This window comes from Diceros bicornis, chromosome 40 (genome assembly GCF_020826845.1).
Source record: "Diceros bicornis minor isolate mBicDic1 chromosome 40, mDicBic1.mat.cur, whole genome shotgun sequence".
Lineage (NCBI taxonomy): Eukaryota > Metazoa > Chordata > Mammalia > Perissodactyla > Rhinocerotidae > Diceros > Diceros bicornis.
Window position 1 is genome coordinate 15,098,746 of NC_080779.1, and position 13,675 is coordinate 15,112,420.

Sequence of the window (13,675 nt, forward strand, 5' to 3'; positions counted from 1 at the left end):
TATACGGGATGTCTCTGTATTATTTCTTACAGCTGCATGTCAACATACAATTGTGCCAATAAAAATTTCAATCTAAAAAACACAGATTCAGGGCCAGCCCAAGTGATCTAGTGGTTAAGTTCGGTGTGCGCCACTTCGGCGGCCCCAGGTTCGGTTCCCGGGTGCGGACATCCCCCACTCGTCTGTCAGTGGCCAGGCTGTGGCAGTGGCCCACATACAAAAAAAAAAGAGGAAGATTGGCAGCAGATGTTACCTCAGGGCTAATCTTCCTCAGCAAAAAACAATTAAAATAAAATAAAAAACACAGGTTGAGGTTTCTTTTCAAATATTACATGGGTTTAGTTTTATTCTACCTTCTTGCATGGAAGGAAAACCAGTAATGAGATTCAAACCATTCTGTTCACTGATACCTGCGTGGAGGACTTTCTTTTTCTGAGTCTTTTGATTTGACGGGTCCCCTGGTACTTTTGACATATTTAGGGATGACGTTCTTGTTGATTCAACATCAGAGTGAGGTTCTGCACATTTTTCGGGGGTTGAAACCATAGAACAGATTTCTTTTTGATGCCTGTTTTGATTTAGATAAAAAGTAGACAGAGAAAAAGGAAGAATGAAAAAAAAAAAAAAAGGAGAGGGGAAACACAAAATTTCCATTAAGAAGGCAGAGTTAGATCAATACAATCAAGTTGAATGCTGCAAACTTAAAGAAGTGAGCCTTTCTCCATTTGGCTAACATAAGAATAGTCATTTATCCCCATCCCATGCAGAAGAGTAGACAGGGGCCCAGCCGGAGTCATTAGACACGGCTCACATCACAGCTCTCTTCCTTCCTGGCTGTGTGACTCAGTGCAGTCACTCAATCCTCTCTAAACTTCGTCGCTTTCCTCATCTATAAACTGAGGGAAACTTCAGCTGCTCACTGACTGTGTGGGGCTGGTGTGAGGATTAACACAAGTGAGAGCTGGTTGTAAACCAGAAAGCCATTTCTCTACCAAAGGGTTGAACAGCCAGCTCTTATAAAAGCCAGAGAAGGAAAACCCCTGCCTTGGACCCTCTATGCCAGCACTAGATTGTGGCAAACCATTCTGGTGAAGATCTGGGACCGGGAGGGACCCCAGAACTGTCTGAATATTTTCCCAGACACACCTTCTCTGAAGCTCTGAACACAACAGCCACAGAAAGGAATTTCCAGAACAATCCCCTGCTCCAACACTGTAGAGCATGCCCTCCCTCCTTCACCCCCATTCCCATGCCTGCCTCCATGGAGCACCCACCCAGAGTTCTATAATCCTTTGTGTATCCCCCACCACACTGTTCATCCTGGGATGGAAGGACCAGGCTTACACTCATCTGTGCATCTCAGTTCGCCTGGTGCATGATTTGAACTTAAATGTTTGAAAAAAGAAGGAAGGGAGGTAAGATTTGGGGGCGGTAATATTTTCTCACCTGGTGGAAAACTAGAACAAGGCAATTTGGTTTTGACCATAGCTAAGAGGGTGAATTCACTTTTCCTAATGTTATGTTATAAGGGAGTAGAGAAGCATGGTATGCGTATAATGAGGAATTGAGTTTTACTCTTTCCTTTATATCAATTCAGAGCTCTTCTTATGTGCCAGGCATGCCCTCGGTTAATCCACCCACAATCCTATGACTACCATTAATCCCATGTTACAGATGAGGAAACTGAGGCTCAGCCGGATTAAGTAACTTGCCCAAAGTTACCTAACATGTAATGGTGGGAAGCCTGGATTAAAACATTTCTCTACATGACTCTAGAACCTGCCCCTTCCAGCTTTATTTGGAAAACAAACAAATAAATATAAAACAAATAGAAACTAAAAAACAAATATAAAAAACCAAGAATGCACCCACTACTCAATCAATAGCAGATGCAGTCAACTACCAAGCCAACTTCCAAGCAATACCTGGTCATTTTGTCCTGACATTTTTTAGTTTGATTAGGTCAGGGGAAGAAGCCAGTTAAGGTACTGGCTGAAAGTACAGAGAAGGTAATTTGCACTCATGTGCTGCCCATTTACTTGATTCTTAGTTTATTTGTTCAAATCCTCTGGATCTAGAAGATGTATCTGAATTTTCCCAAACAAATACTTAAAAAATAATGCTGGTAAAATCTCATTATAAGAGATGCCTGATATAACATTTCTCTCTTTTTACTGATTTCATGCTCATGCCTTGCCCCCAGCCCATATTAATGCTTAATTTGCTAATAGGAAGACAACCAATTTCGAGGAAGAAGAAATCATGATTAATAAATGTATTTTCAACACCTTTCCATTTTGCTATCACTCTTTTAAATAAAAAGACATACTCTTTTTTATGGTATTTTTATGAAGATAGGGTATTTTTATGAAGTTGTGGCACTTGAATATCTGTACAATGTGAAATTATTTTAGGATTTGACACATTTTTTGAGTGTTGGGGTGGTTTTGATTTTTGTTTAAAAAGTAATTAGAAACATGTTAGAATACAGAGTGGGAAAGACCTGAGAAATCATCTATCCCAAATCCTACCACCACAGCCACCATTTTAAAGACGAGGAAATTGAGACCCAGAGCAGTGGACAGGTGTGGAGAGAAGTTGAGATTTCGCCAAAGTCCAGAGAGTGAAGTCTGGACCTTGGGCCTCCTGATCCTTGAGTCAAATCTCCTTCACTACACAGCACTCCTGCTCTGCTCCGACACTGCTCGGGTTGGGCTGGGGGACACCTGTCCACACTGGGTGGAGATGAAACCTAACACTGCTCTGAGGTGTCATGCAAGGATTTCCGAACTTACATGTAAAGGCAAATATGTGGCCTCCTTAAGCCAATCATTATTAAATCATTGGATTATGAATTCCCTTTGCTTAAAAAAAATCCTAACATAATCATACTTTGTGACTCCTTTCACTAAAAGAAATCTCACAAAGCATTGTGGAAAGAAGCGTCGAGGAGAGTGACCAAGGAGAGGACCCCAGCACGGGGGAGAATAGGCAGCTTGCCAAGCTCACTTGTTGTCCCCTTCCTTTTCTCCATTGTACCACCAGTCCATGATCAAGGACTCCAAATAAAGGTTTTGCACCTTCTCCAGGTCACTGCGTCCCTGCTCCATTTCCTTAATCAAAAGAGTCAGATCTTCATTCTGCCAAAATGAGAAGTGAGTACCTTATGAGATTGTATAAGAAGGTTCAAATTTCAAACATTTCTACCAGAAAACCAACTGCATTAGGAAAAGAAGAATTTAAAAAATTTCATGTAGTTCTTTCATTATTCCATTTTTATTTATTTATTTATTTTTGTGAGGAAGATTGGCCCTGAGCTAACATCTGTGCCCATCTTCCTCTATTTTGTATACAGGACACCACCACAGCATGGCTTGATGAGCGGTGTGTAGGTCTGCACCCGGGATCCAAACCTGCAAACCCCGAGCCGCCGAAGCAGAGTGTGCAAACTTAACCACTAGGCCACTGGGCTGGCTCCTATTATTCCATTTTTAAACAGCTTTATTGAGGTATAATTCACATACAATAAACTGAATGCATGTAAAGTGTACCATTTGCATAGTTTCAACATTTACATCTATGAAATCTTCATTGCAATCAAGATAACAAACATACTCATCACTCCCCAAAGTTTCCTTGTGCCTCATTGTAAATCTGCCCTCCTCCAAAACCCCTCTCTCCCATTCCCAAGCAACTTCTCATCTGCTTTCTGCCACTATACATTAGTTTCAATTTTCTGGAATTTTATATAAATGGAATCATACAGTATGTACTCTTTTTTTGTCTAGCTTCCTTCACTCATATAATTATTTTGAGATTCACCCATGTTGTAGCATGAATCGACAGTTCATTCATTTTTATTGCTGAGTAGTATTATATTGTATACTGAATACCAAAATTTAGTCACCTGTTGATGGACATTTGAGTTGTTTCTGGATTGGAGGTACCATAAATAAAGCTATGAAAATTTGTATACAAGTCTTTGGACATTTACATTCATTTTTCTTGGGTAAATATCTAGGGGGGGAATGATTGGATCATATGGCTGGTGACATTAAACTATTAAATTACCAAACTTTTTTCCAGAATGGTTGCACTAGTTTACATTCCCACCAGTAACGTATGAGAGTTCCAGTCCCTCCACATCCTTGCAAACACTTGATATGGTCAGTCGTTTTAATTTTAGCCATTCTAACAGCTGTGCAGTGGTACCTCATTGTGGTTTTAATTTGCATTTCCCTAATGACTAACAAGGCATCTTTTCATGTTCTTATTTGCCGTGCATAGATCTTCTTTGGTGAAGTGTCTGTTCAAATCTTTTGCTCATTTTTTGAGTTTCCTTATCATTGAGTTTTAGGAGATCGCTATATATTCTGGATACAAGTCCTGTATTAGATATGCAATTTGAAAATATTTTCTCCCAGTCTACAAATTGTCTTTTCATTGTCTTAGCATTATCTTTTAAAGAGAAATTTTAATTTCGATCAAGTCCATTTATCAATTTGTTCTTATATAGATCATGCTTTTGATATTCTATTAATTTTTTTTGTCTAATAAGGTCACAAAACATTTTTCATACATTCTCTTCTAGATGAGAAAAATCTAGGTTTTACATTTAGGTTCATGAATCATTTGGAGTTAATTTTTGAATAAGGTGTGAGTATGGATCAAAGTTCATTTTTGCATATAGATAGTCAATTGTTCCAACACCATTTGTTGGGGGAAAAAAACTATAACTATCCATTCTTAACTGAATGGTCTTTGCACCTTTGTTGAAAATCTGTTGTCCACATATGTGTCAGTCTATCTCTGGTTTCTCTATTCTGTTCCATTGATCTATATTATCTAACTTAGATTCTGATTACTATAGCTTTAAAATAAGTCTCGAAATCAGGTAGTTAGTCACCAACTCTGTTTCCCTTTTCAAAGTTGTTTTGACTATTCTAAATCCTTTGCATTACTATAGAATCAGTTAGTTAAGTTTTACCAAAAAAGCCTGTTTGGATTTTGACTGGGATTTCATTGAGTCTATAGATTAATCGAGAGAGAATGGACATCTTAACATTTTCTCTAACGTTTTACTGTTTTCAATTTGATTCATGCTCTTATCTTTCATTTCCTTCTTTCTGCTTGCTTTGGGTTTATTGTGTTCTTCTTCTAGTTTCTTGGAGTTGGAACTCAGATTGTTGATTCAATTCCTTTCCTTGTTTCCAATACACATATTTAGTGCAATAAATTTCACTCCCAATACTGTTTTAGCTGCATCCCACATAGTTTGTTATGTGGTGTTTTGGTTTTCATTCAGTTCTAAGTACTTTTTATTTCCTTTTAGACTTCCTCTTTGACCCATGGATTATTTAGGACTGTGTTGTTTAAATTCCATGTGTTTAGATATTTTCCTGCTATCTGTCTATTGTTAATTTCTAGTTTGATTCCACCATGGTCACAGAACAAACTCTGTGTGATTTCAATTCTTTTAAGTGAGTTGAGGTTTGTTTTATGGCCCATTGTATGGCTTATCTTGATAATATTTCATGAGCACTAGAAAAAAATTTGTATTTGGCTGTTGTGGTGGGAGTGTTTTACCTATGCCAATTAGATCCCATTGGTTGATTATGTTGTTCAGATCTTCTCTATCCTTGCTGATTTTGTGTCTAGTAGTTCTATCAGTTGCTAGGAGGGAAACGTCGAGGTCTCCAACCACAATTTTGTATTTGTCTCTTTCTCCTTTCAGCTCTATCAGCTTTTGCTTCATATATTTTAAGGCTGTATTGGTTTGTGCACACACTTCTAGGAGCTTTATATCTTCCTGGTGGATTGATCCTTTTATTAGCATGCAAATTTTCTTTGCTTTGAATTCTACTTTATTAGTTATTAATATAGAAAATCCAGCTTTTCATTAATATTTATATAGTATGTCTTTTTCTATCCTTTTATTTGAACCTACCTATGTCATTGTTCTTGAAGTGAGTTTCTTGTATGCAGTATATAATTTGGCTGTGTTCTTTTTTTGTTTTTTTTGTGAGGAAGACTAGCCCTGAGCTAACATCCAATGCCAATCCTCCTCTTTTTCTGAGGAAGATTGGTGCTGGGCTAACATCCATGCCCATCTTCCTTTACTTTATATGGGATGCCGCCACAGCATGGCCTGACAAGCAGTGCGTCGGTGTGTGCCTGGGATCTGAACCCATGAACCCCAGGCTGCCGAAGCAGAGCATGCACACTTAACCACTGTGCCACCAGGCCGGCCCCTTGGCTGTGTTCTTTTATCCACTCCGCCAATATCTGTCTTTTGATTAGTGTAGACTATTTACATTTAAAGTAATTATTGATATCTTATCACTTCTGTTATTTTGTTATTTGTTTTCTTTTTTTCATTGGTCTTGTTCCTCTGTTTCTCTTTCCTTGCCTTCCTTCAGGTTTCTTAACTTTTTTTTTAAATAATTCTATCCAGGTTTATTCGTAGTGTTTTGAATGCATCTCTTTGTATGGTTTTTGTAATGGTTTCTCTAGGTATGAGAGCAAATATATGTGACTTATAACAGTCTACTAGCATCAACATTTTACTGCGTTCAGGGAAATATGGAAACCTTACTTCCCTTTAGGTCCTTTTACGCTTCTCACTTCTAAATACCATTGTCTTAAGTATCAAACAGTGTTGTAATTTTTATTTCAATCATCAAATATGATTTATAAATCTCATGAGGAAAAGGACAGTCTATTATAACTACCCATATTTCTGCTCTTTTTTTTCCTTCTTGATGCTCCAAGATCAGCTCTTTTATCATTTCCTTTTGCTTGAAGAACTTCCTGTAGCCAATATAAGAGTAGGTCTTCTAGCAACAAATACTTTTAGTTTTTATTTGTCTGACAATATTTTTATTTCCCTTTCATTCCTGATGGATAGTTTTGTCGGATATAAAATTTGTGGTTGATGGTTCTTTTCTTCCCACACTTAAAAAGTGTTGTGCCACTTCTCTTCTGGCTTTCTTGTTTTCAGATGAATCTTCTGTCAAATCCACTCTCAACTTGGTGTCATTTCTTTCAAGTTGTTTTCAAGATTTTTTCTTTGTCTTTGATTTTCAAATGTTGGAATACTATGTGTCTTAGCATGGATTTCTTTGGGTTTATCCTATTTGGAGTTTACTCAGCTTCTTCAATCTGTATGTTTATCACTTTCACAAAATTTGGGGAGTTCTCAGCCATTATTTCTTCATGTAGTCTTTCAGTCCCATTTTCTTTCTCCTCTCCTTGCAGAACTCTGATGATACTAACGTTGGATCTTTTGCTCTTTCATTATTGTCCCACAGGTCCCTGTGGTTCTGTTTTGTTGTTGTTGTTGTTTTTCCCAGTGTATTTTCTCTCTGTTGTTAAGATTAGCTGAAGTCTATTGTCTGACCTCAAGTTCACTGATCCTGTCATCTCCACTCCACCATTGAGCCCATTCAGTGCAATTATTTGTCATTGTATGTTTCAGTTCTATAATTTCCACCTGGAAATTTTTATACCTTCTACTTCTTTGCTGAGATTTTCTGTTTGTTCATTTGTCTCCAGATAATTTCTAATTGATTGTTGAAGCATTTTTATGGCGGGTTCTTTAAAATCCTTTTCAGGTAATTCCAACATCTGAATCATCCCTGTATTGGCATCATTTGATCATCTTTTCTCATTCAAGTTGTGATTTTTTGGTTCTTGATATGATGACTTTTTAATGTACCCTGGACGTTTTGTCTATTGTGTTAGAAGACTCTGGGTCCTATTTAAATCTTTTATTTTAGCTGATAGTCACCCTCTTTAAATTTAGCATGTGGGACTTGTCCTACTTGTTGCTCCAAAGGCAGTTCATTTTCAGAGTCTTTTTGATATTATTTGGGTCTTTATTAATCTGGTGTCACAAGACTCCTGCTGGCCCTGCTGGTGCTGCCTGAGGAAGCAGCAGGGGTTTCCCTGAGTCAGGCTGCCAGGCATTTCTTGACGCCTCTACTGCTGTCCCCTCAGGCATCCCTGTGTCACTGGGTGGGGTAGGAGGGTCCCTGGCCCACAGGGACAAAGAATTCTCCTGGGGCTGGGTCCCTCTTGCCTGTTCTTCCCACTCACTCTGGTATCTCTGAGCAGAGGAGGAGAGTCTCAGATCTGTAGGGACAAAGAGGCTTCCCAGACCAGGCCACCTGTGGCTGTGTCCTTTGGCTAGTACTGCCCACCTACCCCAGTAAACCTGTGTTTCTAGAACACTTTTTATATGTTTGGGGACTTTTATAGCTAAATTTCACTTTCATTTGGGCATATCTGTGTACCTGGTGATTTTTTTCCAGCTGTTTTTGTCAAGGTGAGCTGTCACAGTGGCCAGGGTCAGGAGTTCAGTTCTCTTTCTGTGGGACAGTTATCTCCACTTTATTCACAGACAGAGCTCCTGAGGGTAGAGGGTTAACAGAGCACTGAGCATCCCCACACAGCACTGCCTCCACTGGTCTTGTTGGTGCTGGATGGAGGTGCAGGCTCAGCTCTCCAGTGAGGGAGACCACGTTTGGGTTAGTCTCCTTTCACACTACCTCATTTATCCTTACGCTGTTGGGCGTTAACGGAGCTCAGCTCTCCACCAACCCTCACTGACACCAGGGATAGGTGGAAAGTGGAGAGGTGCTTATCCCCAACTCACACTTCCTTTTTAATTTTCATTGATGCTGGGTGTTTGTGGAAGCTCAGCTCCTTGCCAAGTCTCACTGACATCAGAGCTGTGGCGAAGCATAGTTGTGACTAGACCGTCCTCATGTTGCCTTAAGTCTCAGTGCTGCCCGGTGGGGTAGAGGCCCAGCTTGCCACTGGACTCCATGGACACTATCTTGGTGGGGGAATCAGAGCACTGCTTACTTCTGCTTGAGGGGGTGACGGACAATCAGCTTCCCTCTCAATCCTCTGATACTGCCCTAGGACAGGATTTGGAGCACCATCTGCTTCTGCCCAGTGGGGTCTGGAGAATCAGCTTTCCATTCAGCTCTACCCACACAACCCCAGCAGAGAAATGAGAGCACTGCTACCTGTTTCCACCACGTGGTGAATGGAAGATTAGCTCTCTGGTCAGCTCTACTAATACCACCTGGCAGGGGGATCAGAGCACCATCACTTGCTCCCATTGAGCAGGAGGATGGTGTGGAAGATCAGCTCCCTGTTCAGCTCCACTGAAATCCTGGGGAAAGGCGTGCAGTGTTTCCATTGGTGTATGGCTGGAGTAGGGCAAGTATTGCCAAAAAGGTTTTCTATTGTTAGGCCATCCTCTTCCCAGTCCTTTGGCTAGGGGGAATAGAATTTTCTTGTGTCATTTTTTTTTTTTTTTTTTTGTCTCTGCCTGTTTGAGATTCCAGGTTGGAGGCTTTGGCAGTGCCCTATCTGGGATATGTGGAAGGCAACAACAAAACCTGAAGGACTCACTGCCATGTTATTCCTCAAATTCTGAGGTCCCCAGGCATTCCACCTACTTCTTTCAACCTTTCAGAGTCTTCCTATGCTTGTTTTTTGTGTGTGTGCATTATGTTCAGGGCTTTTTAGCTGTAAGATGGAGGACCTACGAGGAATAGGGCTACTCCATTATTGCTGGAACTGGAAGTCCCTCTAGTAATTTATCTTATAATTAGATTTAAATAACAAGGAAAAAATCTTACCTATTTACCTATGCAGTTACCATATCCTTTGCTCTTCATTCCTTAGTGCAGATTTGTATTTCTATCTGATATGATTTTCCTTTTGCCCAAAGCTCTCCCTTTAACATTTCTTGTACTGCAGGTTTATTGGTGATGAATTCTTTCAGTTTTCATATATCTTTAGAAGTATCTTTTTCACTTTCTTTTTCACAGATATTTTCACTGTGTATGGATTCCACACTGACAGTATTTTTTCTTTCCGTACTTTAAAAATTTCACTCCACTGTTTTTTCACTTGCATTGTTTCTGATAAGAAATCTGCTGTCATCTTTATCTTTGTTCCTCTGTACATAATGTGTCTTCTTTTACCCTTTTAAGATTTTCTCTGTCACTGATTCTGAGAAGTCTAATGCTGACGTGACTTGGTATGCTTTTCTTCATGTTTCTTGTGCTTGGGGTTCATTGAGTATCTTGGATCTGTAGGTTTATAGTTTTAAACAAATTTGTAAAATTTCTGGCCACTCTTGCTTCAATTATACATTTATTAGTCTACTTGAATTTTTCCACAGATCACTGACACCCTGTTCTCTGTTTGTGTTTTGGTTTTAATTCTTTTTTCTCTGTGTTACATTTTGGATTGTTTCTATTGCTGCCTTGCAGTTTACTAATCTTCTGTTCTGCAACGTCTGATCTGCTGTTTATCCCATTCCATGTATTTTTCATCTCATACATTGTAGTCTTCACACCTAAAAGTTTGATTTGTGTCTTAGTTGTATCTTCCATGTCTCCTTAACTTTTTGAACATATCAAATACAGTTATAATAACTGTTTTAATGTTCTAATACTAACATCTGAGTCAGTTATGTGTATATTTTAATTTTGCTACTTGCTTTTTCTCCTCATTATGGGCCTTTATTTTCCTGCTTCTTTGCATACCTGGTACTATCTAAATGGATGCTAGAAATTGTCAATTTTACTTTGTTGGGTGGTGGGTATTTTTTGCTTTCCTATAATTATTCCTGGGGTTTATTCAGGGATGCAGTTAAGTTCTTTGGAAACAGATGGATCCTTTCAGGTCTTGCATTTAAGATTTTTTTAGGCAGAACTGGAGCAGCATTTCGTTGTTCCCACCATGCAGGCAATACCCTTCTGTATGTTCTACCCAAAGATGATAGGATTATGAGGTTTTCCAGTCTAGCTGATGGGAGTAGTCACTATTCCCTGCCCTGTGTAAGCTCAAAATATGGTTCCCTCTAATCCCTTTGGATGATTCATTCCCCAGACTCTGTTAGTTTCCTCCTATGCAAGCACAAATTGTATTCTGACTTGTCCTGGATTTAAAGTCACTCGTTAGGACAGACAATAAGACAAAAAACACATTCTCTAGAAGGGCATTCTTGAAGTGCATATCCTCAGGCCAAGATTGGAGGATTGGAGAATAGAATTTTATTTACTTTCTCCCATTAGAATGAATTGCTTTATCAGATGGTCACATGGTTACGTAGTCTGAGAAGTCAGGAGACAACTACCTAGCATCTGAATTTTTTGGAAGTTTCCCACAAATGTCTGTAAACAGCAGTGGTTAACAAACCATGTATGGACCCCTGGGGATGCTTGTTAAAAATACAGATTCCTGAAGTTTGGCAAAATGCTGATAATTGTTGAATTTGATTGACAGGTACACGAGGGGTCCATATATTCTTCTAATTTTGTGTATGTTTGAAACTTTCCATAATAAAATGTTTAGAAGGGAAACAAAATATATTAATTAAGATTCCTGGGCCTCTATACCTAGAGCCTGATTTAGTAGCTCTGAAGTGGGACCCAGGAATCTGCATTTTCACAAGCACCCTAGCTCAGGTGGTCCTTGGACCACATTTTGCAGTACACTCCTTGTTAAGTGATCCATTTGCTCGACTTAGTTGTCTTTGTGGTTGCTGTTTTCCCAACTAAGGTATTGTCCATGGGCATCCAGCCTGTAATGCTCAAATAAATGAACACTCTCTTCTCAGCTCATAAACTCTTACCTGAACAGCCTCTGGAAGACAGGGATCCTTGCAGCCAAAATTATAAGAATGGAACTCTCCTCCAGTCAAAGCAGCAAGCTCTTTCAAAAATCCATTTGCAATCTCATCATTGTAATTGAAGGAGATGGTGTAAATAGGAATTTTCTGAAAAACTTTGACTTGGTCTATAACCATTTCAAGTGGCTAAAATGATATGTTTTGGGGGGAAAAGGGGAGATGGAAAGAGAGAGGAAGAGAAAGAAAAAAATAAGACATGAAAATCCTAAGTATTTGCTATTAGATAGAGAAATTCTCAACTAGTAATTCCTTATACAGTGGTGAGTGGCTTCTTGAAAAGGTGTCAATTCAGTTCAATAAGCAAAGCAAACAATGCCAGATGGTGAGAGCATGCAGGCCAACAGCTCACCTCTTGCCTTCCGAGAGCTCACAGTTTGGTGGGAAAAGAATCTGGAAGAAAGATTTGACTAACCAAATAATTCAATTTTAGGTGCACCTAAGCCTAGAGTCCATGGTTTTAAAGTGTTGGGCTATACTTGAAAGCACTTAAAGTACTGGGGTCATGGGTGGAACATCCTGGCTATTGGAATTCTACAGAGTGAGGCCACTGGATCTTGATGTGGCTTCCAAAGCATCTACTCGAAAAGAGCAATTTCCAGTTTTGGACAGGCCATGGTCAATGTGTCTCCCACAGAGTGAAAGAAGAGACATTTATTAAGGGTCTTTCCATGTGCTGGCACTCTGTTGGGAGCATAATATCCCAGTTAATCCTCACAACCCTCTTGTGAAGTGGTTTTGGAAAGACTGATAGTTGCCTACCTAATATCCATTCCTCTCCTCCTTTTTCACTATCAGACCCCTGGCTTTCTTTTCATGGCAGAAACGAAAACAAAAACCAAACAACACATACACACATAAAAACTCATCTTCTGACACTTTTTTGCAGCTAGGAGTGGCCATGTGACCCAATTCTGTCCATTGAGAAATAGGCAGAAGTTCCAGGGGACAGATTCCTTTCCTCCAATAAAAAGACAACGACTTAACAAAAAAAGCTAATCTCTTTCCCTTTCCCACTCCCACCTCCTGGAAAATGGACACTCTACCTAGAAGTGGAGCAGCCATCCTGTGACTATGAGGGTGGAAGTCATATACAAAGATAACAGAGCATGAAGATAAATGGAAGCCTGTTCTCTTGGAGCCATCCTTGAGTAGTTGTTTTAATCTAGGCTACCTATCCCTAGGCTTCTTTTCCATACGAATATAAATCTTTCCACTGTTTCAGCTATCATTTGTCTGCTCTTCTGCTTTTTTCCCCAGGAATATGCAACCCTAATTGGCACATTAGGCATGGGCTCCACTTAAAGATGGGCAAATCGAGGCTCAGAAAGATTTCCTAGGGTCATCAAGCTCGTAAGTGGTAAGACTGGAATTCAATGCCAATTTTTGGTACTAGAAGCAATGCCAGATTGTTTGTTTCCCTGGTTTGCAATAAAGACTGTCTTTTGGTAACGATCGACTCTCAGCAAACATTACCTGACTCTCAGGAAAGATAAACTGGTAAATCTCCCTGCCACCTCTCCAGGACCACCACCACAGCCCAGCTGAGAACCTTCAGAAACTGCCTCTGATTGTCCTGTCTCCACTTCCTCTGCGTTTCTCAGTGCCAGGAGTCCCTCTTTGATTGACCCAATTTGCTGGCTCCCTCAGCCAGTTCCCGCTCTCCACTTTCAGTTCCTATCCTTTGGCCTTTAACCCTTCCTATATTTTTCCTATGAGCCCTGGGGAGGCAAGTTGATGAGGGGGAGAGGACTCTGGACTCACCACTGACTGGCCTGGGGAAGCTCATACACTGCCCAGGAGGCAGCCAGTTGAGTGGTCCCCCAGGGTCTGGTCTCATTTCAGCTACGACTTATGCACAGACCCAGTCTCTGTATCTGGCTCCAGCCTTGAGCCTGCCCCTGCCCATAAGCCACCTTTCCTCCTCTATCCTTCTCACCTCCCTTCTGGCCATCAGCT

At 40.0% G+C, this 13,675-nt stretch overlaps 1 protein-coding gene across 1 annotated transcript in view; it reads right to left on the bottom strand.

The window, feature by feature from the left end:
* The window catches only part of VWA3B (von Willebrand factor A domain containing 3B), a 184,528-nt gene that overhangs the window by 81,981 nt on the left and 88,872 nt on the right, over window positions 1-13,675 (bottom strand). Inside the window, exons 13-15 of the mRNA XM_058534636.1 lie at window positions 11,663-11,845; window positions 3,010-3,140; window positions 411-568 (exon numbers count right to left, since the gene is read on the bottom strand). Of these exons, the coding sequence (XP_058390619.1) occupies window positions 411-568; window positions 3,010-3,140; window positions 11,663-11,845 (472 nt within the window). The remainder of the gene's footprint in view (window positions 1-410; window positions 569-3,009; window positions 3,141-11,662; window positions 11,846-13,675) is intronic.